Consider the following 19,358-nt stretch of genomic DNA (forward strand, 5'->3'; position numbering starts at 1 on the left):
AATAAAGAAATGTGTTTTATTTGTATTTTTTTTATAGTAGGAAGGCTTTAAAAAAAAATAATAAGTAAGATGAAATTAAACTACTTTAGTTTAAATAATTTAAAACATGAAAAAAATCAATTTATTTGTTAAAAAAAATTGAGACATTCAAAATAAGTAAAATGCACAAGTTTATTATTTATTTGCGGTTGTATTTGTGAATCATCTGCGAAGTCGACATTCTTGAAGTGCTCTTGTTGTCGTATCTCAGAATGAAATTTCTTCGTTCCATGTGTTTCGGAACAAATCATTTTGTTATATAATGAAAAATCTAATTATTTTTACTAGAAAGGATGTACCCAACATAACTATTTGTGGTGATTCCCGTTACGATATTTATTGTATGGTAGTAACTAGTAATTTATCTTTTTAAGTTTTCTAATGTTTCGCCTGTGAAAAAGAAAAAAAAAACTTCGAGAATATAAGAGTCAATCAAACCTAGTGAGATGAGAACATATCTTACAGGGTAGTACTGATGTTATTTACAAATATGTTCCCAGCAAAAAAAAAAAAAGTAAAAAAAAAGGTCAAATCTATTATAGTATATATATGTATATATTTTTTAAAAATAAATTTGACCTTTAAGCGGCCTTAATTAACGAACTCAAGATTCTGAGGGTCCAACATAAGACAAATAAAAGATAAAGGGAAAGAAAAAAAAAAGCATAAAGAAGCTTATTTGATGATTGATCCCCCATCTCCACCATAGACAGCAATAACAAAAGAGGAAAAGATCAAATTAAACAGTAAAAACAAAAAAAGGAAAAAGAATGGTAGACATGATAAAAACTATATATGACTGATCAATATATATATATATATATATATATTATATATAATCATGACTTTGGCCATGGTTGGTATTAGTGGCAGACTAGTGGTGTTAGGGAAGAAATAAATAAAAAGTGCTGAATTGTCTTCAAAGACAAGGTAAAATCATTCATTCAAAACCAACCCAAAATCTCTCTCTCTCTCTCTCTCTCTCTCTCTCTCTCTCTCTCTCTCTCTTTCAGGACAAACAGAGGATAGCTTTGTTGTGTGTCATGGTCTGGTTGGGAATTGTGGCCATGGCTTAGTGTTTGCATAGAAACAAATACATACTTTTTGTTTTTGTTTGCTTATTGTCTTTTCTTCTTCTCTGTATCATCAAAAGCAAAGATCGCGTGATATACATTTATCTGTATATTAATAACAATACATAGTAGTGGAATCCATGGGAGCTACAAAGTTGGAGCTCTTCTTAGGGCTATTTTGTGCTGGGATTTATTTGTGCTCTTCTATTACAGATACGCAAGATGGTAAGATCTCAGAAAAAAAACCAATATCAATGTTTGTTAGCATTGTTATAGATGATTTCCTGCTCAAAATATTACTTAAAAAAAAAAAAAAATTCAGTGTATTTATGATAAGCTTGATCTGAAGAATTGAAACATTCAAGTCATAAATTCCGAACCTCAAAAAGTTAATTTATTTTCGTTTAATACCATACGTGTCGGCAAACCTTATTTATAAAAAAAAAAAAAAAAAAAAAAAACCTCTGAGCTGTGACTATTTTTTTTTTTGTTTTTTGTTTAAATGATGTGGCTTTCTTTCAGTGACGGTGCTCCGATCACTGAAGGACTCGTGGCAGAATCTGCCGCCAAGCTGGAAACGATCGGACGATCCCTGCGGAGATCGCTGGGAAGGAGTTTCGTGCAGCGGCTCCAGAGTGACGGCTCTGTGAGTGCTCTCGTTTCGAAACGTTTCGAACTTTTATTTTATTTTTTTCTTTTATATTTTATTTATTTTTCTTTTTCGTGGCGACACAATCACAGGGGTTTGTCGACGATGGGGATCAAAGGGAGACTCGACGGTGATATCGGAAGTCTAACTGAATTAAGATCGCTGTGAGTTTATTCATTCATTCATTCAATTCATTTCCTTATTCCATGAATTAATTTTTTTTTTTCAGGGATTTGTCTTTCAACAAAGACCTTACAGGCAGTTTGACACCGGCTTTAGGAAATCTGAAGAATCTGAATATCTTGTAAGAACATACAAATCTCTCACCCGCCAAAAAAATTTAACATTACATTCCCTAAAAAATAGTTATGCCTAAAACCATGAAATTGGTTTATCAGAATCCTAGCAGGGTGTGGATTCAGCGGTTTGATCCCGGACGAACTCGGCAATCTTGGAGAGCTATCTTTCTTGTAAGTAAAAAACTATTATCTGGTAAAATATATATATATATATATTAGACCTGAACTTGATGAGTTGGGGGCCTTGTGGCATATTTTTTGTTTTTGAATTATTAGCTGGAAAAATACTCAATATTTTTATTTGTTGTAATTTAATACTTATTTTTTAAAAGTTACGAAAAAAAAATCAGTATTACAATATCGTTCCACCATTAGTGCTTGTCCGTTAAAATAGATTGAAAGACACATATAAGTCATTTCTATTTGTGCAAAACTAAAAAATAAACATCATATTTTATGATATTAACAAAAATTAAAAAAATTGCTCTCTCTCTATCTTTTATCTAAATTATCTACCCCTCTAACGCATTTCCATTTATTTTAATACAAAAAAAGCTTGAATACTCTTTTTTTGCTAAAAGTCTAACTTTGAAAATTTGGCCCGTGATAAATTTTTGTACGGAATCTCAAGTGCGCGACCTACGTGACATTTTTATCAGCGTAAAATTGTCAATTCAGGTGAACAAATCACCACAAAATCAACTATAGTCATAGATCGCAGACTTGAGATTCCGTCCAAAATTTAATTTGTGATGATTTTCGCACATTGAAGGATTCCGTTAAAATGATTGACGTAATCTCGGGGAAAAAAAAAAGACTTGAGTACCAAGATTTCGAAAGCTTGGGTTATGGCAACTATTTTTGTTCGACGAAAAAAAAAACAACATTGACTTTGGTCAAACTTTTGTACACACGGCAGGGCTTTGAACTCGAACAGCTTCACGGGAAGCATACCCGCTTCTTTGGGAAAGCTCTCCAATGTCTATTGGCTCGACTTGGCCGACAATAAGTTGACCGGAACGATCCCCGTTTCCACCGCCACCAAGCCTGGCCTCGACCAACTTCTCAAGGCTAAACACTTGTGAGTCAACCTATAAACACATGTGTGTGTGTATATATATTCTATGGTTAGTAGTATGTTTGTGACTTTTTCGCCTTTGTTTGTAGTCATTTCAACAAGAACCAGCTTTCAGGATCGATCCCCGCAAAACTCTTTAGGTCCGACATGATTCTCATACACGTGTAAGTTCTCTCTTTTTGAACAGTAAAAAAACCATACGTACTTCTTTTTTTTTTTTTTTCTTTTTTTTTTAATTTGTGTGTAATTAAGGGAAACAATGTTTGGTTAACAGATTGTTTGACGATAATAAACTCACCGGTCCGATTCCACCAACTTTAGGACTTGTTCAGTCTCTTGAGGTTCTGTGAGTGAAAATCGAAACCCTGTTCTCATTATTCCTTCTGTTACTTAATTATATCTCTGTGAAACTTATGAGTCTCTTATATTACCTTTTGTTTTTTGGTTTTTGGCAACAGACGATTGGACAGAAATAGTCTATCGGGTGAAGTACCGTCGAATCTCAACAACCTCACTCACGTCAATGAACTGTGAGTCTGCATTAAACTCAGCAAGCAATGAACTTCTTTGATTTATTTTACCTTTCAGAAAATCAAGTGGTGGCTAATTAAATATTCCTTTACATTTTTTGCTTACAGGCATTTGGCTCACAACAGACTTTCGGGCGCTTTTCCGGACTTAACCGGAATGAATAGCCTCAATTATCTGTAAGTCACATCAAACTTATCATATACAATCCCAATTTTAAATGTAACCATTTTTTTTTAATTTTTACTTTTTACCTTTGATTTTCAGGGACCTAAGTAACAACACATTTGACGCTACCGAGCCTCCCATGTGGTTTTCCGAGTTAACAACGCTCACTACTCTGTAAGTGATCACGGATAGTATAAGAAAATATTTCCGAATTGAATCTCTGATAAATTTTGATGCTGAAGATCTTTAATCAATGTGACGCCAGGATTATCGAATACGGGCCACTCACGGGGATTTTGCCTGCGAAGATCTTCGGTTTCCCAGAGTTACAGCAAGTGTAAGTAATAGTTTGTGATTTGAGATTAATTATATATTTTTTTTCCCTTTCTTTCTTTCATTCTTTTTAATACCTTTTATTACCGTTAACAGGAAACTTAGAGACAATAAACTCAATGACACCTTGGACTTGGGAACCAGCATAAACGCAAACCTTCAGCTCGTGGACTTGGAAAATAACAGGATCGAATCGGTGAAAGACACTTCTCAATATGGAAACACATTGGTGTAAGAAAATAAATTCTACGCCTTCTTTTCTTTTGATTTAGAGTGAAGGCTCAGTTTGGTTTTTCCAATTTTGCTTAAAAAAAAACCTTGGATTTTTGTCCCTATTAACATGGTTAACTACTTTTAGAAGCTACAAAACAAAAAAAAAAAACAAAAAAAAAAAACCAAAACCCGGCGATGAATATTTCTTATGATTAATCTTATGAGTCAATATTTTATTTTTGAACACCATAGCTATATAGCCAATTGAAACTTAGTCTTTAAGCAAGGTTTTTTTTTTTTTTTTTTAATTGACATGGCATTTTTGTTTTATATTTGTTAGACAAGTAGCCGAACTTGCAAAAAAAGGCTCGTCGCACTCAAACCTTAACGTGTGTTCGAAACCTAGAAAATAGGAGAGAAAGGAAATTGAAATCCCTCCTATTTTCCTTCCGTTGTTTGGATGGAGAGTAAATCGAAGGGAAATGAAAATGGGAGAGAAAATACGAGGAAAAAAAATGTATAACTAATGACAGGATTCCATTTTCCATGGAAAATTCGGTAGAAAATTAAATCCATCCAAATTTCTACGTGTTTAGCTACCTACCTTATTTTCCGTGACGTCTAAAATACAATAATTCGGGTTCCAAAAAGAGCCTAGTACTAGGATGGAATTAAGCTATATATAAGGAAAGTCTTTGTGATATTTATCATACTAATATGTCTGTGTGTGTATGTGCAGTCTTATGGGGAACCCGATTTGCTTGACGACCGAGAGCTCGAGCAGCGCATTTTGCAAGCTTCAAACGAAGGTCACGAAACCATACTCGACGAGCCTGGCAAGCTGCGGAGCCCAAAAGTGCCCGGACACCCAAAAGCTCAACCCCCAGAGCTGCGCTTGCCAATACCCTTATTCGGGGACACTGTTTTTCAGAGGACCTTCGTTCCGAGAACTCTCCAACAGCTCCGTGTTCCACGAGCTCGAGACGAGCCTGTGGACCAAGCTCAGGCTCAGCCTTGGCTCGGTGTCTCTCCAGAACCCGTTCTTCAACCTGAACGACTATCTTCAGATCGAACTCGGGCTTTTCCCGTCCACCGGAGAGGCCTTTAACCGCTCCGAGATTCTGAGGATCGGGTTCGAGTTGACCAACCAAACCTACAAGCCGCCAAAGAAGTTTGGGCCGTACTATTTCATCGCCTCGCCTTATCCGTTCGAAGGTGCGTAAAAAGCTCAAATAATTAGCTTATTATTATTATTATTATTATTATTATTAATTTTGTCTAACAAGAAAAAACGAATTACAAAATTACGATTCAGATGAGACCATAGGAACTAAAGTTAGCACTGGAGTGATTGCTGGTATAGCGGTTGGGTGTTCGGTTTTGGTCATAGGCCTCGTTTTGTTGGCCTTCTACGCCATTAGACAGAAGAAACGTGCCGAGAAGGCTATTGGACTAAGCAGGCCTTTCGGTAATTATACATAATTAAAACAAAGAGTTACTTGCAACTCAAGCAATCTTTACTTATTATTATTTTATTTTTTTTTCTGTAGGTTCGTGGGCACCAAGCGGTCAAGACAGCAGCGGTGCGCCTCAACTAAAAGGAGCGAGATGGTTCTCGTACGACGAACTCAAAAAGAGCTCGAACAATTTCTCCGACAGCAACGAGTTGGGATCGGGAGGCTATGGAAAGGTACAAAAACTCTTTAATTTTTTCTTAGTTTTTAAAATATTCAGCTCCGTGATCTGATATTCGGTTGCTTATTTTTATTTCCGTGTTTCTCTCGATTAGGTTTACAAGGGAATTTTGTCGGACGGAGCAGTGGTGGCCATTAAAAGAGCCCAACAAGGTTCGATGCAAGGAGGGCACGAGTTCAAGAACGAGATCGAGCTTCTCTCTCGAGTCCACCACAAGAATCTCGTCAGCCTCATCGGGTTTTGCTACGAGCAAGGAGAGCAAATGTTGGTCTACGAGTACATGCCCAACGGTACACTGAGAGAAAGCTTGTCCGGTAAGTTACCACGACCTTGTTTTTTTTTTTTTTTTCCCTTCTTCTCTTTCTTTCTTTTGGAAGGCGAATGAGAGAGACTAAACTCGGGAACAATATATCGACTGGCAGGGAAATCTGGAATTCATCTCGATTGGAAGAGGAGGCTCAGAATTGCTCTTGGCTCGGCTCGAGGACTGGCTTATCTACACGAGCTAGCCGACCCGCCGATCATTCACAGAGATGTCAAGACGACCAATATTCTGATGGACGAGACGTTGAGCGCGAAAGTCGCGGATTTCGGGTTGTCCAAGCTTGTCTCGGACAGTGGAAAAGGACACGTTTCGACTCAAGTTAAAGGCACACTGGTAAGTATTTTTGTAAAAAAAAAAAACAAATTCCACACGTTCTTGATTGTTCGTTGATAGTTTTTAACTTTCTTTCAACAACTTATCGTCTAAAAAGAATTTAAGGAGAACAAGGAAACAAAATCCAGCTCTAAGATTCGACATGGTTTTCTATAGACTAGCTCATTTAACCGAACAGAGATATTAGAACATGGCTGAGTCATTTATGTGCGAAGGGTTCTGAAAAAAATGAGTTAAAATAAACTTTAATCGGATAAGTTAGCTATTAATGAGTTTAAAATGGAGTTTTGATTAATTACAAAGAAGATGTTTTCGTGGAACTATTATGCAAACGACATTTCGGTAAATGATCATCATCAAATTATTGATTTTGTTGTCTTTTCACGAATATTGAACTTTATTTTATTTATTGAAAAAAAAAATCTTACTATAAGAACGTATTTTATTTTATGTATATCTTACTATAAGAATCCCAAATTATTTAGCTTTTATGTAGTGTGTTTGGGGTTAGAATATAATTTAATTAGTTTCTTTGGTAAACCAACAAGATATTTAAGTTTATTAGACTCTTTAATATTTTTACGAAACCCATTAAAACGCCAAACAATAAGAGTTAGGAAGACCAATTTGCTAAGGAAAAGAGTGTATGGACCAATCTGTTCCATTTCAAAATAAATTGACAAGAAGAGGAGTAACTCTTGACCTTTAAACCTTGCTAGTTCTCATTCTCTTTTCTACGTGTGATTCCTAACACAATCTTAATTAGATAATAATAATTTAAGGACTATTTATAAAATTTGTTAACTGTTTTGGACTTTATTTAACTTTGTTTGATGTTTACCGTTGCATTTATAAGAAAAATAATGTAGAAAAAAAAAAAAACACACACACACACACACATTTTTGAAAACATTTAAAATCACCACATTTTTTATGAGTTCATTAGAAAAATAGCCAACGTTTGGTAATCTTTGGTAAATAGCCATTTTCAGACCTAAATCTTAGGTAAATAGTCATTCAAATAGTGGTTATTTACTTAAGATTTACGTCTGAAAGTGGCTATTTACCAAGGATTACCAAACATTGGCTATTTTTCTAATGAACTTATAAAAAATGTGGTGGTTTTAAATGTTTTCAAAAAAGCTCTAAAATTTACGTCTGAAAATGGCTATTTACCTACGATTTACCACACGTTGGTTATTTAGGAATGTCAAACGTTTGAGTATTTTCATAATTTTCTGTTATTTTATTTTTATTTAATGTTGCACTTTAAAAAAACAATATTGTTGACGTAATTTGATGACAGGGGTATTTGGACCCGGAGTACTACATGACTCAGCAACTGACGGAGAAGAGCGACGTGTACAGCTTCGGGGTGGTGATGCTGGAGCTGATAACCTCGAAGCAGCCGATCGAGAAAGGGAAGTACATCGTTCGAGAGGTGAAATCGGTGATGAACCGCAACGAGAGCGACCGGTTCGGAATGAGGGAGATGATCGACCCGTCGATCCGGAACACGCCGACCCTGATCGGCTTCGGGCGGTTCCTCGACCTCGCGATGCGGTGCGTGGAGGAATCCGCCGCGGACAGGCCCACGACAAACGAGATCGTCAAGGAGATCGAGACCATCCTCCAGAACGACGGGATCAACTCGAACTCCACATCGGCTTCCTCGTCGGCCACGGATTTCGTGTCCAAGTCCGGCGGGCCCCCCAAGCACCCTTACCACGGCGACGGCTTGGTGAGGAAGGACTACCGCGACAGCAGCGACGCCTTTGATGATTACAGCGGCGGATATCCCAACTCCGCGAAAATAGAACCCAAGTGACAAATTTGTCTAGTCTTACTTTTTTTTTTTGGTTGTTGTTGTGGTGTTTGATTACATTGGTTTGAAAAAAAAAAAGAAAAAAAAGAAAAGAAAAAGTGTTTGCTGATTTTGTTTTTGTTGTTCTAGTTCAAAAATGTGTATAAATATTGCTGTTAAATGGTACAGAAAGTAGGACTGATTGAGCATTTTGTTTCTTCTACCAAACCTCTTTTAATTCTTTTTTATTTTTTTCAGTTTTAATTTTGGTTATTTTCAGAGGAAACTTTGGACCTATAGAAAAAAAAAATGTGAATACAAGTTCAATTCTCATGATATATGTAATCATACTTTCAATAGAAAAATTTGTTACAAATAGTTAATTCTCTAATTTTTTTTTTAAGATTTTAGATAAATTTTCATTTTATTAAGAAAATAGTCCATCGGGTCCACAGTAAATTAATTAATTAAATAGTAAATTAAGTTAATTTAATCTATTTTTTAGTTAATTAATTTACTGCGTGTCTGGTGAGCTATTTTTTTTTATAAAATAAAACGTTGACTATTTTTTAAAAAGAAAATGAGTTATTGAATTACTAGGTTAATTGTCCCATTTTAATACGTTAAATACTTTGTATTCTTTCTCTTTTGTAAATCATGTCAAAAATGCATACAACTCTTGATCCCGTCTTTTATTTTTAATAAATTTGGTATCGATGCAATGACTAGACGAAAAAAATTTAATCTTGTTTATACCAAACATCATTTAATTTTTATTTTTTTAGTATTAGCTTTATTTTTTGCTATTGTTCAGAATTTTTGGCCCAACAGAAACTATAAAAGTAGCAATTTTTTTTTATTGCGTGCTTAAGTTTGATGAATAGAAAGGACGTTTAAGAAATGGGGTTGGTGGTGGCGAATTTAATTAGCACTGACTAGATCTTGTATATTGATTGTGTAAAATAAAAACGATTTACCTATATATAGTAGGAATGTATATAACTACTTGTACCTTTTTTTTAGGGTATTAAATAACATTGCAGTATACAAGACCAATAATAGTTATGAGTTATGACTCGTGAGCATCATTGTATTTGTATTGTAGTCATAAAAAAAAAAGCAGACTCATGGCGTGAGTGACGATCCAAAAAATATGACTTTAATGAATAAATAGATAATTTTAAGAAAAGCCGATTGAATAGTATTATTTTTGGAGCCACCTAAATTCTATGAGAGATATTCTGTTTCTAAATGCTAGAAATTAATAATGGTTATAACCAAGGTTCTAAATATCGGCGATATATAGGGATATATCGCCGATATATCCGTTTTTTTGAAGGCTCGGTAAAAAAAACTGATATAACAGCCTAAATATCGTTTTCTTCCCGATATACCGTTTTTCTAAAAAACATTCCTACAACAGCCAAAAACATAAAAGTTATTCCTGAAATACCTATTTTTATAGCTCTAAACAGGTCCAAAATTTAAACTTGAGTTCTTAGGAATATTAAGACTCATTATTGCTCATTAAAATTCATATAAATACATAGGAAGTGATTTTTTTTAAATGTAAAACAAATTCCTACAACAGCCAAAACAGAAAAATTATTCCTGAAATACCTATTTACATAGCTCTAAACAGGCCCAAAATTTAAACTTGAGTTCTTGGGAAGATGAAGACTCATTATTGCTTATTAAAATTCATATAACTACATATGTTTATATGGAGTGATTTTTTAAAATTTATTAATTTCATAATAAGGTGAACTTTATTGTTAGCTAAATAAATGTTATATATTCATTCATTACGTATATTTATAGATATAAATATACGTATATATCTATATAGATATGTTATATATATATATATATATCTATTTAAAATATAATTGTTATCTGTATCATTAAATTATATATACATTTTATATATTTTTATAGGATTTCTGCCAATATATCCGTCGGTATCCGATATATCATCGATATAATCGGTAGTCGGTATTTAAATTGTTATAGAATATCCGTCGATATATCCATCGATACTCGATATATCCGTAAAATCAGAACCTCGGTATGGGTATCGGTATCGATATTTTAAACCTTGGTTATAACATAAATCATGAAGCCATTTTTATAGTTTAATATAAATTAGACGATTATCATTGTTGGTATTGTTGCTGTAGTCTGATCTGTAAATTAATATTGTTTTTCCTTATTCATTTTCTGTTAGATATATATAGTCTCATTTAAGGAGGAAGAAACGAAATTTTACCATTTTATTTTTGTCTTCACGAAAACAAAATTCCAGGCGAAATTCGTCAGTATTTCAAAAATCGGACACTTGCAATGAATAAATGTATTTCAAACATAGACTGTTAAAAAAAAAAATATGCATTTCAAACATAGACTGTTAAAAAAAAATGCATTTCAAACATATGGTAATTGTAATGAAAATAGTAGGGATATGAGAGTGCTATTGGCTAAGAAATATTTCGGATTATAGGATAAGACAGTACAACTGACCATGAGATGTATGTGAATATAGCTAAAAGTATAATAAATGCTTCTTTAGATTTTAAGTTATTTATATATGAATTCTTTATTTGCTATACAATATATAATAGCACAAAATATAAAAATATTTTATTTTTTAGATTCTTGAAATCATGTAGCATCTCTACTGCAGCTGCAGCTAAGCTGCCTTAAAAAAAAAAAAATTACGCGTAAATACGTTGTCGTTATATTTCTATTAGAACTTAACAGTTCGAGTAGTAACGGACCCACTATAATGTAACATGTGGTATTTTTGCTAAAAAAAAAACTTTGAGTATATAAATAATATTTTGATAAAATATTATTGCCACAATTTCCCCTCTTGTTAATTAAATGAATAGAATAACAAAAAAAAAACATAAGAGAAGTGAGGGACAGGTGGCAAGCAGATAAAGAAAAGTGAGGCAACACGGTGAGGCCGCGGGTAAGAATATCGCATATCTTTCATTTAATTTATGAGTTTCTCTGTATTTTTGTTTTAAATTATTATTAGTTTTATCTTTTCTTGCCTTTTTCTCTTTTCCCTTTTTCCTTTATTGTGTCCGAGACCAATACAATACCTGTGTCTGTGTGTGTGAGAGACTGAGAAACGAGATCGAATCGAACCATAACCAACTGGGATCTCTCAACCAACCACACCAATGTCCAATTCTCCATAAATTCCAGTTGATTTCGCTCTCCGGACTCGCAAAGCTCCGATAATTATACACATTTACATGTTCATACGCACAATATACATAAATATATAATATATATAATATAATATATACAGTGGTTTTGAACGTATACATGAAGAACGGCGGCGGCGGAGGAGCTGCTCCGACGAAGCGGCGGTGGAGATGGCTTGTGATCGGAGTTTTAGGGCTTGTGGTTCTCTCAATGCTTGTTCCTCTCGCATTTCTTCTCGGACTCCACAATCGTTTTCAATCTCCAGGTAAAAACAAAACACGAGTTTTTGTTACGGCACTAGCGATTTCGTTTCTTGTTTCTTTCTCGTTTTTGGCTTTAGATCTGCTTGTTCACCCACACTCTGTTGCATTTGCTTCAGATCGGCACTATTTGTTTTAGTTCAGTAGTTGTGGTATTAGGTTTTGATTTGGTTTTGGAATTGAATTGAGTTTTTTTTTTCTTGTGCAGGTTTTGCGTCTGAACAGAGTTTGGGTTTGGTATGTTCTTGAAGTGAATATTACCGCTGTGTGATTTTTTATTTTTATTTTTATTTTTTGGGTTTTGCTGTTTTCATTTGATTTAATTGGATGTTACTTTTGCTTATCAGTGTTATTTGTTTGTGTTTCTGATGTGCAAGAGTACAATTCGAGGAACTAAAAAAAATAACAACGCATATCATTCCGGCGAGTCAGAGGTAGTCTTGCAACACAAATTAGGTTTAGATTGTGTTATTTGTTACAATTCCAACAATGTAGGAAACCCTGAAGCTAGAATTTTGGTCTTGTTAGTTTTCTCAAGTGTAATCAATCCTCTGATCCACAAAAATCATAGCTTACTGTTATATGAATATCTATGGTCGCTAGTTTTGTTTTTGCTGATCGGTTTATCTCTTTTAGGGTGATCAATCACGACACGTTGACGATCTTGTGGAAAGATTGGCACCCAAGGTTCGTTACACAGTAATTTAGGGTGTAGACTTTCCTTAGTAGTGTATGTAGATCTCAAACACTAGTTGAGATTTGAGAGAAGTTTTGAAAAATTTGCCAGCTATTCATTGTCTTGAAGCCTTTGTGTCTCCCATGTGTGAGGAACTTGAGCAATAATCTGAACTTTGAAATTATAAACGTTCTGTCATTAGATGGTTTATAACTTTAACTACAAATTCTATGAAAATTGAACAAGTAGTTCACCAGTTAGTCCTCCATGGACACTGGTTGAGAAGTATTCCTTACTAGAGTTGTTTTCAGCATTTCTTTTTTGCTCTGTTTACTCTGAGCTTTCTTACTCTCTTTTTTGGGCATAAATAGGTTTAGTGTTTAGTTTAGACGAATTACTAAGTTCAAGATGCAATCAGCAACAGAACAAGTAGTACACAACTTTTCATATGTGTAAAGGACCTCATCTTAGAATTAGTAAAAAAATAGATTGGTAGAATTGCTTTATGTTTTTTTCCCCTCCTAAGCTCGGCAGCATTTTTTTTTTCTCTCTTGCCTTGGTCCTTTTTAGTGTATTAAGGGGCCTATATCATATCATAGATGATGTGAGGTCATCTGAATCACCTTTCTCATTTTGTCATTTCAATTCTGTTTGCCAGGATATTTTTAAAAACCCTACCCATGAATCTCAGCAAGAAACTGTCAGTGATGACACCGTGCGAGATGATTTGCCAAAAAAAGGTTTGATAAAATGTTGGTTTCTTCATCTACAGGACTGAGTTATTCCATCTTTCCTGTAAGAGAGCTGAATAAATTTATCTCTGATCAAATTGCAGAAAATCCAATGCCGCCTCAGAAAATTCCAGAACCACCTCCCAAGATAGATGAAGTATGTCAGTTTATGCAGAAGAATTAGTAATTTTTTTGAAACACCATGTATTAAACTGAGATTCTATGACAGGAGACTAGTACTGGAGGCTTAATTCAAAAAGACAAATTTCCAATGCCTACTGATGAAAGTGGCAAACGATGTGAACTGAAATTTGGGAGCTATTGCCTTTGGCGTCGAGAACACAGGGAAGACATGAAGGATTCCATGGTGAAGAAATTGAAGGACCAATTATTTGTGGCAAGAGCATATTACCCTACTATTGCAAAACTTCCAAAACAAGACAAGTTGTCGCGAGAGATGAAACAAAACATTCAGGAATTGGAGCGTATTTTTAGTGAGGCTACAACAGATGCCGATCTTCCACCACAGTAAGTTGTGTCACTTTTTGTTCTTCATAGCCCCTTTTATTTATTTTGTATATTTTTTTTTTTTTTTGGCCAAGGTTATGGTATGCCTTAGCCTTTATCATTGTTTTCCAGTCACGTTACTTTACATTGACAAATGCAAAGAGAACCTTGATCAATTTTTGGTGGTTTAGCTAGTCATACACAATTTACGCTGGCGTAACATCTTGTTACGAGGCGCACGTATGTAGTAGAAAATATGTTGATAATACTTTGTAGTGACTGGGGAGTTTTACTTTCTAATCAGGGCGGAGAAGAACTTACGCAAGATACAAGCTGTAATAGCTAAAGCTAAAACGTTCCCGGTAGAGTGTCATAATGTCGACAAAAAATTGAGACAATTGTATGATATGACAGAGGATGAAGCCAACTTCCACATGAAACAAAGTGCCTTCCTCTACCAACTAGTTGTCCAGACCATGCCAAAGAGCCTCCATTGCTTGTCTATGAGGTTGACTGTGGAATATTTCAAATCTCCGAGTGAGGACGATCTCTCTCTCACCGAGAAATACGAGGATCCTGGATTGCACCATTATGCAGTATTCTCCACTAATGTTCTTGCATTGTCTGTAATGATAAACTCAACCGTAATGCATGCAAAGGTGTGTTCAGATCCTTTTTTTAATTTTACAATATATTTTTAAGCATTATGGCACTGATATGGCGTCTCTATTTTTCAGGAAAGTGCGAATCAGATTTTCCATGTGCTAACAAACAAACAGAATTACTACGCAATGAAGCAATGGTTCATCAGAAACACGTATAAAGAAGCTACGGTTCAAGTGATAAATGTTGAAGATATTGGGCTAGATAACCACAACTTAGAACTCTCGTTGCCTGTGGAATTCCGTGTTACATTCCATAATGCTGATAGAACAGAATACTTGTCCACGTTTTCTCATTCACACTTTCTGCTACCCCAGATTTTCCCAAATCTGAAGAAAGTTGTGGTTTTGGAAGATGATGTGGTGGTCCGACAGGATTTATCAGCTCTTTGGAGCCTTGACATGGGAGGGAAAGTCAATGGTGCAGTGCAAGTATGCTCTGTAAGGTTGAAACTCCTGAAAAGATATCTGGGTGAGAGGCAATTTGATGAGAACTCTTGTGCGTGGATGTCTGGATTGAATATAATCGATCTGGACAAATGGAGAGAGCTTGATCTGACTCAAAGGCACTGGAAGTTGGTAGATGAGGTGAGTCATGTTATAAGTTTCTATAACAAAGATGATAAGGGAGTTTTGGAAATTTCTTAGGGCGAATTTAAATTCTACCATCTTTTTTTTATTATTTAAAAATAATACCCAACTCACTCGAAAAAAAATGTTTATTTTTTAATTTAATGTTGAATTGAGGCAGCGGAGGGGACAAGCTCCACAACATAGTTTTTATTTTTACTAAAAAAGAAACGGATAGCTTGTTTTTATTTTAGATTGCAATTAGAAGTGTATTTTATGTTTGGTTATGTATTTTGGCTTTTGCCTTCATCAATATAAGTTGTTACCGTTTTAAAAAAAAATGTTTGGTTTAGAAAAATAAAATAAAAGATTGTTAAAATTTGAGATAGAGTTTAAAAATGGGTGTTTATTATAAAATCTCTAATGATGCCTTGAATAATAATTTTTTTTAGGAAATTCTCAGATTTCTCCGGCCCTGTCTTTCCTATGGAAACGATTTGGTCATCTCATTTTATTGTTGTGTATTGTGCAGCTGAAAATCCGCAAAGAACAATCTGAAGCGGTGGCGTTTGCAAGCCTTCTGACCTTCCAGGATTTAATCCACGTACTCGATGATTCTTGGGCTGTGTCTGGACTAGGCCATGACTACGGTCTCGATATGAACGCGGTGAGAAAAGCTGCGGTTTTGCATTATAATGGAAACATGAAACCCTGGCTTGAGATGGGAATCCCAAAATACAAGCAATTCTGGAGGAAGTTTAGGAACCAAGACGAACAATTCTTGAGTGACTGCAACGTAAGTTCATGACAGACAAGCTCATACATGTTAGTTTTCTGCTACAAATTCTTTGGGGAATTTTTTTTTTGTGGGAGTCGATTTATTGATGCTGACGCGATTCGTCGAAAAACCCAAAAAATAAGGGTTTGGGTTTTTGGAGAAGAGATGTCATTGCTGAGTTTGACAGACAGTAAAATTCTTATTTTTTTGGGTAAATATAAGAACTAAGGACTATCCCCGAGAGAGCACAAGGGATTGTTCCGTGATGGAGAGCTGAAGTTACATGTCACGTCACAAGAACCAGAGGATTGGAGAAATTTGATGTATAATCCAGCGAGTGATATAATATGATGAACAGATTTTTGGGTTATTGATTTTTGGAAATTGTGAAGGAATGAAAAACCATGAAAATAATTTGTAAACTGGAAGATGAGATGATAGTATGTTAGAGGTTCAAATGCAGGACTGTTGGCTGTAAAGCCTAACTAGTCCTTGTATGCCTTAAGAGAAGCTTTAATTCGTTCTACTTGATGTTGTATTATTATATAATTTTTTTTTTATATACATATTTCACTTGAGCTTTCCGATTTTCCTAATTTGCGTGAATAAAATTGGTTGGTCTCTTAGCGTTCTTTATACTTGTTTCTATCCTTTTTTTTTATCTTCTTTTTCAGTACCAGTAGTTGCCATCACCACCGTTGGTGATAGAAAGTCGCAAATATGATGGAATTTCTCAGCATTAGTAGTTTGGAAGTTTGAGTTGTCTGAGTTGTCGATAAAAATTTTACTAATGATTATTGTTAAATGGTATTTAAATTTTTTGAGTAGGGGCATCATTTTTTTTACGGGTAGTTTATAATAATAAAAAAAAAACATTTATCTATAGACTAAAATATAATTTTTAGCGAAATATGCTTTTTCAAAGAGTTGACAGTGATGTGGCTCGGCCATGCTCACCGTTCAAATATTGTAAATGTCTGTTGTGTTTTTAGTAAAATGCTATAATTATACAATATATTTAAGGGGAAATGGTGGCAATAATACTCAATATTTGATCAAAATATTATTTATATCCTCAAAGTTTTTTTTCTTTGGCAAAAATATCACATGTTACGTTATAGTGGGTCTGTTACTACTCGGAGCGTTAAGTTCAAAGAAATTTTAATGGCAAAGTATTTACGTGTAACTAAATTTGAATTTGAGTATTTTTGCCCAAGAAAAAAAAAGAATGAGTATATAAGTAGTATTTTGTCTAAACATTGAGTATTTTGTTGGAAATTGAGTAAAATTAAATAGGTGTTTTAATTAGCTCAATTTAATTTGTTCACTAAAAGACAAAATAGTGTGTTGTTGATTGAGAAAGTGAGTTTGTGTGTGGGAAAGAGTCCCACATGGAACAAAATACTAAGGTGAATGAGAAAGTGACGATTTGGACTGGACGAAGTGACGAAGTCATTTCAGCTAGACTGAGCGAGGTCGACTGGACGAAGTGACGAAGTCATTTCTGCTCGACTAGGCGAGGTCGACCTCCAGGTGAGCTCGAATCCCAGGCGAGCTCGACCTCCAGGTGAACTCGACCTCCAGGCGAGCTCGACCTCCAGGCGAAACGGCATGATCCGCGGGCTTCTCGCGACGATTCTCGCCAACGGTCGCGCCTCCTCATTTAGTAGTTATTTTGGTTACCGTTCGAACTAACGGTTACATCGCTTCGAAACGAACGATCGTTTGGTCAACGATCGTGTCGTTTGCGACTATAACCGTAGTTCGACCGAAACAGTGCGTCTGTTCGTCGAACCTTTTCGCGAACAGGTACGATTGCTTATATAATCCGACTTCGGATTCAGTAATCAACAGAGGTTTTCGAACCAACTTTCTAAATTCCCGAAACACTAATCCAGAAACACAGTTCTTGTTTTTTTTTTCGAATTTTCACTCTGTCTTGGTGCAGTCCGAACCAGGCTTGTCGTATCCTGCGGTATTCTTGTACAAAAACCTTAAGACACTTTGGGGTACTCGAAATACTATAAGGAAAGCGTTCCTATGCGTGATTCAAGCCTCGAAATCTTCAATTTCGAAGAATTATCTAACATATTTTTCCCACTATTTCCCCTCTATTTAATTTAAGGGTGAGTTAAATATATAACTTATTTAGTCACACTCTTAAAATGTTAATCCAACTATCATTTTATTTTAAAAATAGTCAATCTCATACCACCATATTTCACTTCAAAGTTCAAACCACCATATTTCATTATTCATGATGTTAAGAATTGAACGCGGAAAAACACAATTCTACAGACTTTCAACAAAAAATGCAGATAAAAAACAAAAATTGGAAACAACTTGCACAGGAAGTTATCTACGAAAATAAGCGCGAAGAACAAAACCAGAAAGAAATTGAGAAAGAACAAGAGAAAGACACGCTGATTTTTATCCTGGTTCAGATTCAAAGAGAATCCTAATCTAGTCAGGCCTCGAGAGAGTCCTATTTCGATGATCCACTATCTTCAATTCGAGTTACAAAGCAATCCGATCAAACCCTTGATCTTGACCTTCAAGTTACAAACACAGCACCCTTGAACACGTCTTACAACAGGTTTCACTCGAGTATTTCCCAGAGATCAAGCCCTCTTCTCAATCTCTAACACTCTCTCTCAGATTCTTTCTCTCAACAACAATGAACTGCCTTAACAAACTATCCAGGCTAGTGTTTATAAATCACGATGCTCTGGTTACAAGACGTCTAGGTACAATGTAACTACCTAACTAACTTCAGTTCGTGATGTAGAACCTTGCGCTAAGGTGTCATGATGACGAGTCACAGCTTTCACACATGATATACCCCAACCGCATTTAACATTGAAAGTCTAATCTAACCTTAAATCCTAATAGCTACCCAACAAAAAAAAAATAATTTGTATACCTTCTTAAAATCGATTACAAACTGACCTACAATCGATTATAGAATATATCTAAAATATCACTATTTCTTGAAGTTAGTCCGTCCATATCATCATCTTACATTCCCGCAACTTGTTCTATGCCGTTTTGTATCGCCATTCCCTTCGCTAGTCCCCACATCTGGCGACCGCTGCAAGTGTCCATGCTAATTACCTCCGCTAATGATCTCAATGGTTAGTCTTATTAACAAGTGAGTTAAAAATATTTAACATAATGCAAACATCTCTGCAAAACTTAAGAATCACATAGCGATTAAAGATGTACAGTAAAAACCGAAACTTTCTGGGAAATTAACAAAGGAATTAGGTTAGTTACGTTTTAAGAATCAGTTGGAGGCTGTAATTTGAGAACCTAATGTAATATTGGCTATTTGCTTAAATAAATTGATAATTTAACTATAATCTTAATTTCATTATTATAAAATGGCTAATCACAAATCTGTAGATTTAAAATCGAT

At 34.9% G+C, this 19,358-nt stretch overlaps 2 protein-coding genes across 5 annotated transcripts; both read left to right on the forward strand.

The window, feature by feature from the left end:
* Positions 1–911: 911 nt before the first annotated feature.
* LOC149405173 (Leucine-rich repeat protein kinase family protein) lies at positions 912–8,746 on the forward strand. Of its 2 annotated transcripts, none has more exons than XM_089606905.1 (19): positions 912–1,337; positions 1,635–1,758; positions 1,854–1,925; positions 1,991–2,065; positions 2,160–2,231; positions 2,980–3,141; positions 3,228–3,302; positions 3,413–3,484; positions 3,597–3,668; positions 3,777–3,845; positions 3,934–4,008; positions 4,100–4,171; positions 4,264–4,398; positions 5,120–5,595; positions 5,696–5,848; positions 5,931–6,070; positions 6,170–6,389; positions 6,498–6,733; positions 8,040–8,746. In XM_089606905.1, exons 1-19 carry the CDS (start codon positions 1,253–1,255, stop codon positions 8,559–8,561), a joined length of 2,907 nt encoding a protein of 968 aa, XP_089463031.1. In that variant the 5' UTR covers positions 912–1,252; the 3' UTR covers positions 8,562–8,746. The 2 variants fall into 2 exon arrangements, with proteins under 2 accessions (XP_089463031.1, XP_089463032.1); XM_089606906.1 differs by having other exon boundaries at positions 952–969.
* A 2,822-nt stretch (positions 8,747–11,568) lies between these two features.
* GAUT7 (galacturonosyltransferase 7) lies at positions 11,569–16,574 on the forward strand. 3 transcript variants are annotated; one of them, XM_089606907.1, is made up of 10 exons: positions 11,569–12,021; positions 12,225–12,253; positions 12,394–12,450; positions 12,653–12,703; positions 13,351–13,432; positions 13,528–13,580; positions 13,653–13,951; positions 14,235–14,589; positions 14,668–15,180; positions 15,695–16,574. In XM_089606907.1, exons 1-10 carry the CDS (start codon positions 11,877–11,879, stop codon positions 15,968–15,970), a joined length of 1,860 nt encoding a protein of 619 aa, XP_089463033.1. In that variant the 5' UTR covers positions 11,569–11,876; the 3' UTR covers positions 15,971–16,574. The 3 variants fall into 3 exon arrangements, with proteins under 3 accessions (XP_089463033.1, XP_089463034.1, XP_089463035.1); XM_089606908.1 differs by lacking the exon at positions 12,653–12,703; XM_089606909.1 differs by lacking the exons at positions 11,569–12,021; positions 12,225–12,253; positions 12,394–12,450; positions 12,653–12,703 and having other exon boundaries at positions 13,377–13,431; positions 13,526–13,580.
* The last annotated feature ends 2,784 nt before the right edge of the window (positions 16,575–19,358 follow it).

Source organism: Urtica dioica, chromosome 2, assembly GCF_054948205.1.
Source record: "Urtica dioica subsp. dioica isolate 48M chromosome 2, U.dioica_male_clone48M_v1_H2, whole genome shotgun sequence".
Lineage (NCBI taxonomy): Eukaryota > Viridiplantae > Streptophyta > Magnoliopsida > Rosales > Urticaceae > Urtica > Urtica dioica.

Coding starts and splice junctions, on each gene's coding strand:
- LOC149405173 (XM_089606905.1), top strand. CDS start 1,253: ATGGGAGCTACAAAGTTGGAGCTCTTCTTAGGGCTATTTTGTGCTGGG. Junction 1,338..1,634: donor TATTACAGATACGCAAGATG/GTAAGATCTCAG, acceptor GCTTTCTTTCAG/TGACGGTGCTCCGATCACTG. Junction 1,926..1,990: donor CTAACTGAATTAAGATCGCT/GTGAGTTTATTC, acceptor TTTTTTTTTCAG/GGATTTGTCTTTCAACAAAG.
- GAUT7 (XM_089606907.1), top strand. CDS start 11,877: ATGAAGAACGGCGGCGGCGGAGGAGCTGCTCCGACGAAGCGGCGGTGG. Junction 12,254..12,393: donor CTGAACAGAGTTTGGGTTTG/GTATGTTCTTGA, acceptor CTGATGTGCAAG/AGTACAATTCGAGGAACTAA. Junction 12,704..13,350: donor TGGAAAGATTGGCACCCAAG/GTTCGTTACACA, acceptor TCTGTTTGCCAG/GATATTTTTAAAAACCCTAC.